Source organism: Emys orbicularis, chromosome 8 (assembly GCF_028017835.1).
Source record: "Emys orbicularis isolate rEmyOrb1 chromosome 8, rEmyOrb1.hap1, whole genome shotgun sequence".
Taxonomy (NCBI): domain Eukaryota; kingdom Metazoa; phylum Chordata; order Testudines; family Emydidae; genus Emys; species Emys orbicularis.
In genome coordinates, this window is record NC_088690.1 from 56,806,664 (window position 1) to 56,822,467 (window position 15,804).

At 47.8% G+C, this 15,804-nt stretch overlaps 1 protein-coding gene across 2 annotated transcripts in view; it reads left to right on the forward strand.

Moving 5' to 3' along the window:
• Positions 1 to 12,901, forward strand: part of RGS8 (regulator of G protein signaling 8) — a 30,543-nt gene extending 17,642 nt beyond the window's left edge. For both annotated transcript variants that reach the window (XM_065409530.1, XM_065409532.1), the window contains 2 exons: positions 10,157 to 10,323; positions 12,719 to 12,901. In XM_065409530.1, coding sequence (XP_065265602.1) covers positions 10,157 to 10,323; positions 12,719 to 12,901 — 350 coding nt within the window. The remainder of the gene's footprint in view (positions 1 to 10,156; positions 10,324 to 12,718) is intronic.
• The last annotated feature ends 2,903 nt before the right edge of the window (positions 12,902 to 15,804 follow it).

The following is a 15,804-nucleotide window of genomic DNA, read 5'->3' on the forward strand; positions in this document are numbered from 1 at the left end:
ATGCCGGCGGAGATGCAAGCAATGGCGCATCTTGTTCTGCATCTCTCACGGGGCTGGACACGTGGCTTGTCATTTGTCCAATATCCAGCAGGACAAACTGTCCTTAAACCCGCAATCTGTTTTCAACAAAGAGACATGGAAAAACCTTCATGTATGTTTCCTTTTTAGTTTTGTGACGGTTATTTTTCCCTCCTCCGTCTTGTGTGATCTCTGTGCTCTTCTGACATATATTATCCTTCTTCTGCCTTTTCTTGATCACTCTTTGTCCTTCTTCCCACAGATTCCCATTTTCTTCTGGCTCTTTTTGAGCCAGGACAGCACTGTACCAGCATTGTGCTACTGACATGAGTCTAAAATTCATCAAAATGATACTAGGATTAGAAATGTTCCTGTACCCCCACCTCATTCAGCATCAGCTGGGCAGTATTTAGACCCCTAAGTGTCTAAATTCCTTTTGAAAATGAAACATAGGCATTGCAATGCTAAGTGCAGTAACACCTATATATCTTTAAAAATCTCAGCCTATGTCTTTGTTTCCTAGGGTAAGTGCCAATCACATCTATGGCATGAAATACAAACACTGCATAAATAATCATTAACCTTCGCGTTCCAGCATTGGCTAGATTCCTGGGGATTAAACTGTCTGCCTGAATGATTTAAGCCTTTAGTCTTGGATCTTCTCAAGATGTTGAGGCCTTCCTTAGTTGCCACTCATCATTTACTAGCCTGCAGAGCTCCTTCTTTTCAACCCTTATTGCTCTAGTCAATCTACTCTCCATGTTCTAAGGGAAAGGACACAACGTTGGTTGTGAGGAACTCTTTGAGTTCTAACTACAGCTCTGTTACTGACCTTGGGAAAATCCATGAAGCAGCCTGGTTTACTGCCCCCATCTATACAAGGAAAGTAATAATACTTACCTAGTTCACAGATGAATTGCGGGGATGCATTAATGTTTGTACAGCACTGTAAATCAGTGACACACTACACATAAGTGCCAAATATGATAATTACTTAAAGCATACAGGGCTAGATTATACTTTTAGGCACATCCCTGTGTTGGGAGCACAGGGGGAGCCTTAGCACCCCAGGAGGATCTCGGAAAAAGATAATTGTCTGGGAAATAAGTGTATGTAGCACAATCCCTCCCCAAGATCCCCAGTGCACCTTACTGCTCTAGGGATCAGCATGAAGGTGGAGCAGGTACACAGGGACATAAACTGAAGTCCTTAGTAAGGCTGAGGCTAAACTCCCTCTGAAGTCAATGGGAATCATGGCCAAACAAGAAGTGAGTAAAACCCAAGTAATGACTTTGGGACCTGGCTTGTGTTCATGGGGTAAGAGTGAAAGGAGAATGGACTAGCCTTTTGTTGCTCTGCTCCAGAGCCGTTCTTAGGATTTATGGGGCCCTACACAGTATTATTAAACTGGTGCCCCTACGCCAGCGCATTCGGCTCTGTGAATACTGGTGCTCCTATACTGCCCCTATGCCGCCACAACTGGTGCCCCTATGCTGGCGCATTCGGTTCTGTGAATATGGCCCCTGCCTTCTGCCTAGTAAGGAGACTGCAGTGCACTCTGGGAGTGCGGGAGCCGACCCGCTCTTACCTGCTGTCCCGGTCATAGGTGTGGACTCCGTGGGTGGGTGCTCCGGGGCTGGAGCACCCATGGGGAAAATTTAGTGGGTGCAGAGCACCCACCTGTGCCAAGCTCCCACCCTTCCCCTCTCCCCCTGTGCCTCTCACGTGCCAGCAGCCCCATGCTTACCAACTCCTCCCCGCCCTCTAAGTGCTTCCAGAGTGCCGCAAACAGCTGATTCGCGGCGTTCAAGCTCTGGGAGGGAGGGGGGCGGAGCGGGGACGGGGCGCACTTGGGGGAGGAGGTGGGGCAGGGGTGGAGTAGGGGCGGGAAGAGGCGGGGCAGGGTGGAGGCTTGGGTGAAGTGGGGGTGGGGCCTGGAACAGAAGGGTGGTGTCGAGCAGGGCCGGCTTTAGACCAATTCAACCAATTCCCCTGAATCGGGCCCCGCACCTAAGAGGGCCCCGCGCCCAAGCCCTAGTACGGCGTACCGGCGTGGCCCAGCTTCCCCAGGGGGCAATTTAAAGGGCCTGGGCCCCCAGGCCCTTTAAATTGCCACCAGAGCCCCACTGCTGGAGCCCTGGGGTAGGGCTGCGGGGCTCTGGGGGCTATTTAAAAAGTCCAGGGCTCCCACTGCATCTACCGCCCCGGCCCTTTAAATAGCCGCTGGAGCCCCACCGCTTCCCCAGGGCTCCCTCGGCTATTTAAAGGGCCGGGGCGGTAGAAGCAGGGGCGCTCTGGGCCCTTTAAATAGCCCCCAGAGCCCTGGGATAGCAGGGGGTTCCGGGGGCTATTTAAAGGGCCGGGGCTCCAGCTGCCTCTGCTGCATCCCCTGCCCGCAGCCAGCCCCTGTCTCCAGCCAGCCCTGCACCCCCTGCCCGCAGCCAGCCCCTGCTGCACCCCCTGTCCTGCCCGCACCAGCCCTGCACCCCCTGTCCTGCCCACACCAGCCCCGCCCCCCCTGCCCTGCCTGCAGCCAGCCCTGCCCACAGCCAACCCTTGCCGCACCCTCTGCCCTGTCTCCAGCCACACCCTGCCGCACCCCCCTGCGGCCCTGCCCGAAGCCAGCTAGCCCCACACACACCCCTGCCTGCAGCCAGCCCTGCACCCCCTGCCCAGTCTCCAGCCAACCCCTGCTGCACCCCCCTGCCTGAAGCTAGCCAGTCCCGCACTCCTCTGTCTCCAGCCCTGCCAACCCCTGCCACACACCCCTGTGATCCTGCCTGAAGCCAGCCAGCCCGCCCCACACACCCCTGTCTCCAGCCAGCCCCGCACCCCTTGCCCTGCCTGCAGCCAGACCCTACCTCCAGTCAGCCCCTGCCCTGCCTCCAGCCAGCCCCATGTCCACTGGTGCCCTGCAGTTCCCAGGGCAGTAACCCTGCACACCTGCTTCAATGAGGGGGGCAGGGAGCAGCTGGGACCCACACATGTGCACACCACCCCCAGGGAGTGGCGGGGACCCACACATGTGAAACCGAGCTCATTAATAACCGATCAACAGCATATATGTCGCAATGTACATAATATATAATTTTATTATTTATATAGTTATGGAAAGTAAATAATACATGGAAGAAATGAAAGGCTTTTTTTACGTTTTTTTTTGTTGTTAGTCATCCCTGCTGGGGCCCCTGCCGAAAATGTTCGAATTGGGCCCCGCACTTCCTAAAGCCAGCCCTGGTGTCGAGCACCCTCCCACAAGATGAGAAGTCGGTGCCTATGGTCCCGGTGGTGCCCCAAATTTTCGGGTGCCCTACGCAGCCGCATATGCTTATGCTTAAGGACGGCCCTGCTCTGCTCTCACAGATTTGCAAATTCCTTCCAGATCTGCTCCTCTTATGGGCTTTGATGCTCTCCCCCTATGAGAGGAATTCTTTGCAGTGTCTTCATTAGGTCTGCTCCAACAGTAATTGCTTCCCCGTTTGGTTTCAGGGGAACCCTACACCCAAAGCTCCTTTTTTGAGGACAGATGCCTGAATAAATATACTAGAACTATTTTAAAGGATCCCACCCCTAAATAAGGACACCGATACCTTCTTAAAGTGCCATAACCGTGGAGACTGTGGTCTGTATATTCTAAGGATGCACCGTGCTGTGCCATCTGAAGACTCCCAGTGCTGCTCTTTTTTCTGCACTTTATCTAGGATATGTAGTTTATAGATCACACTGCCTAGCTATTCCGTGCTTCTTTATTTGATACTCAGTAGATGATGGTTTTCTGTTCAAGTCAATACTGAACTTGACATAGTCCTGGGGGTACTGTGCTGCCAGAGTCCCTTCATTTGGGTGAGAAGTGCTTTGAAACAAAGTATGACCTCCTGTGGTAAGTAACGCTTCCCTGATTCTCTTCATGAGTGTGCAGGTCTTAAACTCAGCATCCAGGCCAAATTACAACTCAGGGAACAACATTCTATTGACCTAAATCCACCCTTGCACTTCAGTTAGTTCCGGTACTCTTCTCCAATTCCCTTCTTCCCTTCCTATCCTAAGCTGCAGGGCAGCATTACAGTGTGGAAGCTATCTTACAGTGCACAGTAATCTGTTGTTCACTCTCACAGGCTGTGCCCTCAATGCCAACTGGCAAAGGGTTCAATGTTCTGTAACAGCAACTCCTATCAGACCTGACACACTCACTACATGTAACAAAATTGCTGCCACAGTATTTATCGATGAAGACTGTTGTGTGAGGTATCCAGTTAAAGCTTATATCATAGTGGTCATCATAAGCACTGAGAGATGTATGTACGGTGGCTGTGCAAGGAGTTATGTGTACCTTCTAAAATATGTTTTAAACTACGTAACCAGGAAGAGCTGACAAATAGTTATTTTCCAGAGAGGAGATAAGATGTGTATCTCTCTGTCACATGTAAATTAAGCCAACACAATGGAAATCCTATTTGCACGTGAAATCAACAGGAAAGACAGGTTGATGGAGGAGATATGAATTGGGGTGCTAGTGGGGTGCGGGGGAGCGAGGGGGGGCGCAGCAGGGCGGCCCGCAGCCAATGGCCCGGGGCGGCGGGCGCGGCCGGAGGAGGCAGAGCGGGGGGGGGGGGGGCACAGCAAGGCAGCCCGCAGCTGTGGCTGGCCGACGCGGCTGGAGGAGCGAGGGGAGGCGCAGCATGGCGGCCGGCAGCCAATGGGGGGGGCAGCACAGCCGGAGGAGCCAGCCAAGGGGGGGGCGCGGAGCGGCCAGAGGAGGAGCCAAGGGGGGCGTGGCCAGAGGAGGAGCCAAGGGGGGGGGCGCCTTTTTTATGTTTGCTCCCCCTGCTCTTAGATCCTGGCTACGCCACTGGAGAGAGGTGAAAAGAAGGAAAGTGAAGAGGGTGGGACAGAATGAAGAAAGGGGGTTAAGCAAGAGCCTTGAAGGAGTGGGAGGGTGAGAAAAAGGAAGGGAAGTGGAGAAAGTTTATGGAGAGGAGAGAAAAGGGGGGAGAGTAAGTAGAAGGGAAGGAGACAGAGTACAAACAGGAAGAGAAAAATGTCCATGACCCGTATCCAACCCCTTTCTATATTTATTTAGAAATTAAAAGCCACTGACTAAAGTCAGAGCAGGAGCAAGGAGAGAGAACTGTGCAGAGACTTTCTGGTTCCAGCTGCTGCCCCAGCTCCCTGGCTGCTCCAGGCTGCTCTCTGGGGCAGAGTTGAAGCAAAGGTCTTCCTTGCTACATCAATCATGAGAAAGCCTTTCCTTTTATCAGACATTATGCTCTGTTCATCACGTCCCCTGGCAAGGCTTCTGTTTTTGGAGAGTGACCCCTGTGTCAGTGCTAAGGATGACAAAAAGCAGAGGTTTCAGAGTAGCAGCCGTGTTAGTCTGTATCCGCAAAAAGAACAGGAATACTTGTGGCACCTTAGAGACTAACACATTTATTTGAGCATAAGCTTTCGTGGGCTACAGCCCACTTCATCGGATGCATGTAGTGGAAAATACAGTAGGAAGACATATATATATATATATATATATATATATATATATACATACACACAGAGAACATGAAACAATGGGTGTTACTATACACACTATAAGGAGAGTGATCAGTTAAGGTGAGCTTTTATCAGCAGGAGAGAAAAAATAATGTTTGTAGTGGTAATGAAAATGGCCCATTTCCAGCAATTGACAAGGAGATATGGGGAGGGGAGGGGATAAGCATGGGGAAATAGTTTTACTTTGTGTAATGGCCCATCCACTCCCAGTCTTTGTTCAAGCCTAATTTAATGGTGTCCAATTTGCAAATTAATTCCAATTCAGCAGTCTCTCGTTGGAGTCTGTTTTTGAAGTTTTTTTGTTGTAATATTGCGACTTTTAGGTCTGTAATCGAGTGGCCAGGGAGATTGAAGTGTTCTCCAACTGATTTTTGAATGTTATAATTCTTGACGTCTGATTTGTGTCCATTTATTCTTTTACGTAGAGACTGTCCGGTTTGGCAAATGTACATGGCAGAGGGGCATTGCTGGCACGTGATGGCATATATCACTTTGGTAGATGTGCAGGTGAACGAGCCTCTGATAGTGTGGCTAATGTGATTAGGTCCTATGATTGTGTCCCCTGAATAGATATGTGGACAGAGTTGGCAATGGGCTTTGTTGCAAGGATAGGTTCCTGGGTTAGTGTTTTTGTTGTGTGGTGTGTGGTTGCTGGTGAGTATTTGCTTCAGGTTTGGGGGCTGTCTGTAAGCAAGGACTGACCTGTCTCCCAAGATCTGTGAGAGTGATTGATCGTCCTTCAGGATAGGTTGTAGATCCTTGATGATGCGCTGGAGAGGTTTTAGTTGGGGGCTGAAGGTGATGGCTAGTGGCATTGTTACTTTGGCATTGTTGGGCCTGTCCTGTAGTAGGTGACTTCTGGGTACTCATCTGGCTCTGTCAATCTGTTTTTTCACTTCAGCAGGTGGGTATTGTAGTTGTAAGAACACTTGATACAGATCTTGTAGGTGTTTGTCTCTGTCTGAGGGGTTGGAGCAAATGCGATTGTATCGTAGAGCTTGGCTGTAGACAATGGATCGAGTGGTGTGGTCTGGATGAAAGCTGGAGGCATGTAGGTAAGTATAGCGGTCAGTAGGTTTCCGGTATAGGGTGGTGTTTATGTGGCCATCGTTTATTAGTACTGTAGTGTCCAGAAAGTGGATCTCTTGTGTGGACTGGTCCAGGCTGAGGTTGATGGTGGGGTGGAAATTGTTGAAATCATGATGGAATTCCTCAAGGGCTTCTTTTCTATGGGTCCAGATGATGAAGATGTCATCAATGTAGCGCAAGCAGAATAGGGGCGTTAGGGGACGAGAGCTGAGGAAGCGTTGTTCTAAGTCAACCATAAAAATGTTGGCATACTGTGGGGCCACTGATTTGAAGGTACACATTGTCCCCAAATGTGAAATAGTTATGGGTGAGGACAAAGTTACAAAGTTCAGCCACCAGGTTTGCCGTGACATTATCGGGGATACTGTTCCTGACGGCTTGTAGTCCATCTTTGTGTGGAATGTTGGTGTAGAGGGCTTCTACATCCATAGAGGCTAGGATGGTGTTTTCAGGAAGATCACTAATGGATTGTAGTTTCCTCAGGAAGTCAGTGGTGTCTCGAAGATAGCTAGGAGTGCTGGTAGCGTAGGGCCTGAGGAGGGAGTCTACATAGCCAGACAATCTGTGAGATAACTTTGTTAGTCTTTAAGGTGCCACAAGTACTCCTGTTCTTTTTTCAAAAAGCAGAGGGAGAATCAAAACCGAGAAAGAGAGGCAGGGGGTCTAGAAGCATATCGCAAAGCTCTTTATTGTCCTTGTAAAAAGCTTCAGCAGGGTATCCACTAACCAGGTATGGAATGTTTAAGGGCAAACACTACAGGAACCAGCTATATACAAAGAGCCTTATGGCACCAGGATCTGCTGTTCTTTTCCCTTCAAACTTCTGTTCCCTCCAAACTCTCTGCTATCCCATACTGACAGATCCCTGCAGCATAGACTCCCCAGTCTGCTCCTGAGTTTTCACCTTCCCACTGAGACTCTACCTCCCCAGGAAAGACACTGGGTACTAGATTCTGGAGAGGGCACAAGCTGTGTGTCACCTTCTTGCCTCCTGCATTTTGGGGTCAGCTGGGGAGCGGAGCAGGCCCTGGTGTAAGCTAGAGCAGCCTCAGCAGCATCTCTATCTCAAGGTGGCTACAACATCACGTTATGAAGTCACAGAGCAGCCCATAATAGCCCGAGTGCAGTGCGTTCCTGCTACACCTCCTGCCCCAGCCATATTTCTGGCATGTCCCTGCACCACTGGCTTGGAGAGGGGCTAATGTCTCCTTCAGGCACCTGGGGCTGTAGCTGTACAGTCCATTGTATCCAAATCACAATATTCATTTTCAGCAGCACTGCTGTACGCACAACAAAAGCCCTCGTTTTGCTGCTGGCACAGCACCTTGCTGAGACCACGTTTCCCCCTCTCTTTGGCCAGTAAGGAGACTAAAAAACGACACTCCAAAGAGTTGATGTGAGACAGCCGTGGCTGAGCATCTCATCTCTGTGTCCCCTTTCTGTCCATAATCTCACATTAGCTATTTAAAAGCAATCAGGAAGAGGCACTTTCACCCCAGCTCTCATAAAACCATTCCCAGTTGCTTGCGGGGAGCGGATGTGAGGTTACAGGAAGACGTAAGGCACTTAGATGAGACATTCAAGAGGGGAGAGGGAGCTGACAGAACCATTCTGTGTCCTGGAGGTGGCTATGGTTGCCAGCTGGCTGGTTTTTAACCGGCCTGGCCAGTTTTTGTACTGCCTTGCCGGTGAAAAGATTTAATGTGCGGGCTTTGTTTATTTCACTTGGGACCAACCTTCCCTGTAAGTTGTGCACACGTGTCCACACAGTGATTTTTTAACTACCACGCATGCCAAGTGGCTGGGAGAGCGGCTGACATCTGGGTGTGTGCCAGGCCCTCAACCTGCTGAAACCGCAGTGGCTCCTCCCAGCATCGGGGACTGGGAAGGGGGACAGAACATAAGAACAGCCATACTGGTCAAACCATTGGTCCATCTAGCCCAGTATGCTGTCTTCTGCCAGTGCCAAATGCAAGTTGTCACAAAAAGACCCGAGTCTCGCCAGGAGTGGAGTGGTTGAGGTAGGGGCTCTTGGTAGGGGACAGCAGGAGGGCTCCCTTAAGGGCTGAGGTGGGGTTCTGCATCTCAGAGATGGCAACCCTAGTATCTCCTGGATTCTGGCTAGGGGAGGGAAGGCTGGGGGCAGGGTTTCTCTTTTCCCTGGGGGGCGGAGGGGAGAGCTGGAGGCAGCAGACTCTGTCACTTTCCATCTCTGCCCACTGGAAGTGGGGAGGAAGTGGCAAGGGGTGGATCTTTCTGGGAAAGAAAAGAGTCAGAAAGGGAGCTCCCGTCTGGTACTAGTGCAGGAAAGATTAGAGCCCCATCAACTCCCCAGCCAGGCACCAGCCCCTCCTGCTGCTCCCACTTTAGATTATTGTGCTTGAGAAGTCCTTATTTCACCAGCCCAGGAAGAGGCAGGGGAGCTTAGCTCCCAAACTCAGGGCAGGCAGAGTAGGAGGGACCTTCAGTGAATTTCCCCAAAACCACTTCTTTCCCCTCACTGACTGCATTCCCTGGCCCATAAATGTTTTTAGAGACAAACTTGGAATGGGGTAATGCTGGCCAAGTAGGCTTCCTGTCATAAACTCTTAAATGGCCCTACCTTATAGGAAAGGTCTGAAAGGGCAAAATTCAGCTCTGCCATAAGTGGGTGGAGCCCTCATTGATTTCAAATCTGCTTATTCCAGAGCTGAATTGGTTGGCTCCTATACATGCAGAGAAAGTAAATACAGTGGCTGTGTCCACATGTGCCTCTTTTTATAAATATGCCTACACACAGAAATCAGAAGGCTCCAATTTCCAAATCTTCATAATCATAACTTGTAACCTGAGCTAGCCAGAAACATTATCGAAGTCTCACAATTGCTCAGCACTAAAAGAGATAAGAGCACTTTGACCACTCTGTGTTCCTTCCTTTTTCTTTTTAGTGTAGATGTTATGGTTAGAAATTCTAAGCTACTTTCTATGTACAAATAAGAGTTTAAAATGTGTCAAGATAATAAACCAAAGTAATGAAAAGCCCAGATGTAAAAGGAGACAAGTTCACAAATGATGTATTTTATAAACAGTTTTACCTAGTGACAAATGTATTTTACATAGTGAGGCATTAACAACTATATGGCAAGCAGAATGTATAACTTGAGCCTGGGAATTTCAAAGGACCCTATAGGAGTCAGGCTCTCAAATCCCACTGAAATCCCTTTGAAATTCTGCCTACACTCCTAGCAAAACACTGATTAAAAAACAACCCAGGAGGGGGTTCCTTTAACCACCTGGGACGGGGAGCCTCATGTAACTGTAACCTGTGGAGGACAGTACTTGAGCCTGCTGTAGAAAAACAACATGATCAGCAGTTAAGTCTTTTTGTGCCAATGGCAGAGATTTTGAAACGAATAGGGGTCGTATTTGTTGGGGATGAGTGAACAATGGCATATACCGTAAAGAGGCCTTACCTGGTCTGAAGTTGCTTCCTTTCTTCCATAAATCCAATGTTTCCCCCTTGTAGATGGGGTGGCTGCATTCCGCGCCTTCCTGAAGACAGAGTTCAGCGAGGAGAATCTGGAGTTCTGGCTGGCCTGCGAGGAGTTCAGGAAGACCCGCTCAACAACCAAACTGGCATCCAAGGCCCACAGGATCTTTGAAGAATTCATTGATGTGCAAGCTCCTCGAGAGGTTGGTAGGCATACACACTCTGGTGGGATTAATCTGAGCAACAGGTATTGCAGGGAAACTCACTTGGCAAGGGAAAGGAAAGGAAGGTTGTTTGCCACATCTCTCTCCACTACCAGTGACTCACATCCCCAATGCTGGGATTTTGTATGCTTCAGAGGATCACTGCAGAGGTAATGAGCTGATCAATGATTTCACTGTTTCAGAGTAGCAGCCGTGTTAGTCTGTATCCGCAAAAATAACAGGAGTACTTGTGGCACCTTAGAGACTAACAAATTTATTAGTGATTAATGATTTCACTAGCTACTATTGGCCAGTGTGTCTGGATACCTGAGTTACTGCAGCCTGCATCCCAAAGCCTCCAGTGGGGAACCTCTGCGAATCAGTGGCTTGATAGAGACATCACTCCTTCATTCTTTCACAAGTATCAAAACTGATTATTTATAGGTCCCCAAAACGGCCTTCAACAACACTCCCAGCAACTGCTCTAACCTGTTGAATCTCCAAGATTAGGGTGTATGTGTCAATCTAGGCCCTACAGCCCTCTGAATCTGTAGAATTCAGCATTGTTAGAATTTCTGAAAGTTACGAGCAATAGCACACCGTGCTGAATAGAAAGTGTAGCCACAATTTAGAGCCTGGACTTGTGAATTCTCCTTTAACATAATCACAGTTTATGATGTTATATCCTGCATTGTGATGCCACATTGTGATGTCATATTGCTTATTCAGCGAGAGTCTGCTCACAGATTCCTCTAGTGAATGTGTACCCAATTTCCAACAGGGCTTCCAGTGGGGAAAACTCAGACTTTAACCGCAACTTGTGACCTAATAATATTGGTAATTTGGGGCCTCTGATGGGGCACACCCCCATCCCTCTGGTGGAAAGGCTAAAGAGCATTCCTGCAATCAGGCAGTGTCAATTAGGTGCACCTGCAGAACATGCTACACCTGGAGAAGTGGGTCTTAAAAGGGTGATCCTAGGCATGAGGGGAGTTTTTCCAGGAACAAGGAAGCTTCTAGGACATGCTAGTAAGCTCCAGCAACAAGGGAAATTGAGCCTGAGGCAGCTGCTAATATTTTCCTTCAAACCCCACCCCATTTGAGGAAGATAGACACTACAATCTTGGTATAAGCAAAAGCCCTGTAGGGCTGATTCCAGCCAGTGAACTGTGGTAGGTCCTGGGAAGTGCTCCCAGGGGCTAGAGAAAAGGAGACTATAAATTGGGTGCTGAAAAGACCCTGGGAGTGAGCTGAACTCCTGCTGGGAACAGTAAGATTGCCCAGGAGTGGAGGATCCTGACGGGGACCCAGGGGCAAGAGACTCAAAGGTACTTTGGCTCAAGCCCAAGCTGAGGGTTGGCCGATTACAGGGCCAAATTGAACTCCCACTGAAATAAATGGTAGTCTTTCTGATTATGTCAGCTGGAGTGGGAGGAGATCCAGCATCTTGTGGCACTGAATGCATTCCAGCTGGGATTAGACACTTGGGTTTCGGTTAGATTAGGAGGTGTTGATCCCTATGATATCTAAAGGGTGATATCTAAAATCTGATCCCACATTCATGACCTTTGGTGTATCAAAATTTGAAATGACCCACCAGCACAATGCACAGCCAACTAATGCTGTAACCATTTTAGGGGAGGCACAGATAAAGGTTCCCCTTTTTGACTGCATTATATTTGGGTACCACGGAAGCCTCCCTATTCAAAAGTTTAATAATAGCAAACTCTCTCACACAGGAATGGCTTTGTGCCATCTTTCTCATGACAACCACAGTTAAGACTGGTTGATTGTCAGGGCAAAAATCTGGGAGAATTCAGGAATTTTTCACAGCAAAAATGCTAAAGACATAAGTTTAGGGGGGTTAAAATGGAAAAGTCCAAGCACAATATATTTTAGTAAGTAGTTGTCATGGGAAATTATGAGAAAAGTCAAACAGTTTATTGTAAAACAAAAATAACTTAAAGCTATTTGATAAGATTTTAGTAATAGTTTAAAATGACTAACAATTCATTATCCAACACACTAAATGTATAGAGAGCCAAATTTGTAAAAATTCATAGGCGTCTTGATGAGGGATGGGATAGCTGGCATGACAAAGACTCTGAGTCAACATTTTCAGACTTGCAGTAGATACCTAAAGTTAAGCACCTAAATTCACACCTAGGCACCTAAATAAAAATGGTCTGGTTTTCAGAGGTGCTAAGCACACACAGCTAATATTGAAATTAATATGGATTGAAGTGCTTAACTTAAGCTACCTAAGTTAGAAAATTTGGGCAGTGACTTATTATGAATCCCTCCCTCTCCCACCCCAAAAGGTTATGTTGTTGTGTTATTAGCTATATAAACCATAGTTACTCTATATAATCCTCCTTGTTGTCTCTTTCCCTAGGTGAACATAGACTTCCAGACACGGGAGGTGACAAGAAATAACGTGCAGGAGCCCTCACTATCTTGCTTTGACCAGGCCCAGGGGAAAGTGCACAGCCTCATGGAGAAAGACTCTTACCCCAGGTTCCTGAGATCCAAAATTTACACAGACCTGCTGACCCAAACCCAGAGGAGGCTCAGCTAGAGCAGAGATGGGACCCTCAGAAACCATAAGCTTCCCATGGCAGCCAAAACCATTTCCAAATGTGAAACTTCATTGGTGTTAAAAAAGCAGGGGTAAAAGAGGAACAGGAGAGAGAAAGGGGGAGCCCATTTCAGAGTGTGACCCAAACGCAGTACTGGGACTCTTTGGAGAGTCTCTGCATGTGTTTGGTTAGTGGTAGCACCTAGCAGTTTCTGGCCTATTCAGGATCAGAAATATGTTCTCTGTGGTGCACTGGGTCATCTATCAAGAAGGCAGGTTTCCCAAAACTTACTATACTGGTTAGTTGGTAAATAATGCCAATATGAACTTCCATCCTTCCAGACCTCTTCCCCACCCTCACCTATCCCACATAGTTGGAGGGGACACTAAGGGCAGTCATGAAACTAGTGTAACTGAGCACAATCCAAAGCACTGCTGTCACTCATGTGGGGGCGTGGGCGGCTGGGACTCCAAGCTAGAGACCATGGGGTTCCTAAAGCTACAGGCCTTGAGCTGTCTCCCAAGGTAGAACTGATCAACTGAGTCAGCTCTTTCTTCCATTTTTGTTGCTCACATTGTGATGTCAGCCATGACCTTGCTGCACCCCCTTCCTATCTGATGATGCCCCCCAACCCTAAAGCCCTTTTCTTTAGGGGAGGGAAACAGAATGTTATTTTCACATGTATTGTCAAGGAGCCAAAGTTTCCTCTCCAGGAGGCCAAACCAAAAGTCCTTACTAGAAATGATTCTAGTACAAATTATAATTATTATTTGATAGGCGCCCCAGGCATGGAGCAGGGCCCCATTGTGCTAGGCTCTGTACCAAAACCATAACAAAAAGATGCTTCTTGCCCCAGAAGAGCTTTGTAGTGTTGGGAGGCAACATGTGATGCTCCATCATGCTAATTGCTAACAAGGGAGGGGAACGCAAGACCTGCCTGTTATGTGAGACCACACGTTTCATGCATTGCATGACTGGGCATGACAGGGAGAGGTAAAAGTAAAGGGATTTGTGTGCAATGTAGCACACCGCATACAACACTTAAAAATAGCCTCTGTTCTGGCCTCATGCAGCAGCTGATAACATTGATACTGAAGTTATTTTTATTTATTGTCCATGGACTGCTTTTATTTATTGATTGCTAACTGTGTGTTCAGTGCTGTACAAACAAATATGGAGACGTGGTCCCTACTGTGAAAACAGATAAGACAGTGGAAACATGTTATGCACAGGATGAGAGTCCAGTCTTGAAGCAGTATATAAGACACTTATTTGCTGTTGTATTTTCCATATTTTTGTTGCATAGCTTAAGAAAAGATTATGCACAGACATCAACTGTGTCACACAACCATCAAGTTATGCATAAATAAATTTACAATAGGCTCCAATCTCTATGTTTAGGGTGGTCCGTGGGTTTGCTATCCCAAAAAGTTTGGATTAAAAATTTGATTCAACATTGAGTAAACAGGATGGACTGGAGTCTAAAGCTACACACAGCAAATAGGAAAAAGCTGCATGGATCTCAAAAGGTATTGCACATCCATGCATTAGGTAGGACACAGCTTTCAAGCCCTGTTTTGAGGGATGCTGTGCCGGGGGAGCTGCTGGATGTATAGCCTCTGTTCTGTAGTCATTATGAGGTTTCTCTCATTAGGATGGAGGGTTTTGTTAGGGCATCACTGTTTTTTTTAAATAAATTTCTTCCCAGTCCTATCTCTCTAATGTGAACACGGGATGGAATTGACACTTGGGCTGAATGGGAAGGGGAGAGGAGAGAGAGCGCTGATGCATGGTTAGGTGCAGCATGGCTTAGCTTTGCTGAACAGGAGTTCACTCATATGCCATTGTGTTGACCAATAGGCAAAGTTTTGCATGGTGGTGACACTGGGCTCCAGGTGACTGGGTATTTGTGGTTCGGGATCACAATGGGAGTGGGGAGCATGGTTGTCTCATTTCAGAGTCATGTGTAGCTGGTCAGAGTTCTCAGGCACCAGAGGCTATATGCTGTATAGACAAAATGTGTTTTCTAAGGGAAGATTATCTTACAGCATCTGACAGCACTGTTATTCTAAAACTGATTCTCTACTTTTCATTCTGCAGACCACTTTGTAAGAGAGAGACCCTCTCATGGGTCAATTTTCATTCTATTAGAGGGACTATCAGAAAGGGCATTGAGCCCTATGCTCTGAGAACCATTGTTTACAGATGTTCTTCGCAACTGGATTGTAAAATAAGTGGCAGGGACTGGAACACAGGTTTGCAAGGTGTGTGGAACTGAGTCTGTGTAATGCTGACAGACCCCGGTCGTCAGCGGGCGGGATCGAAGCTGGGGCCTCTGGAGCTTAGTGCATGAGCCTCTACCAACTGGCTGTTAGCTAAGGCTGTAGAGCAGACTCATTTTATCTCTCTCTTTAAGTGGTCTGGGTGCCACTAGATGGGACAGAACACCACACCCAGGAGGTGTGTGGGTTACATCTGCACCCAAATGCAGACCCTATAGTGCAACCCCTCTATTTATTTTCTTTAAAAGTACCTCTAGAATCTATCATGAATTCCCTTAACCTATACATTTTGTCAACCTAGCAAACGAGATTGCGGAGATAACTATCTCAGGAACCTTGTGCAATGCACTAGAAGGAATCAAAGACTGATGAAATTATTCTTTGATCATTCTTGGGCTATATTTTTGTCCTACTAAACAGAATGAAACCACATATAGATCCCCATTGTGCTGTAGATGTAAGATAAAAAGTGCAAGGGGCGGGGAGAGATCACTGAGAGACGCTGGGAAAAATTTACTCGCATCACTCCAGAGGGTTCATGGAACATTCTGAATGTTTTCTGTGCAGTTGGAGGCAGACACCAAGAGAGAGCTACTGAGGAATCGAGGTGAACTCTTCTC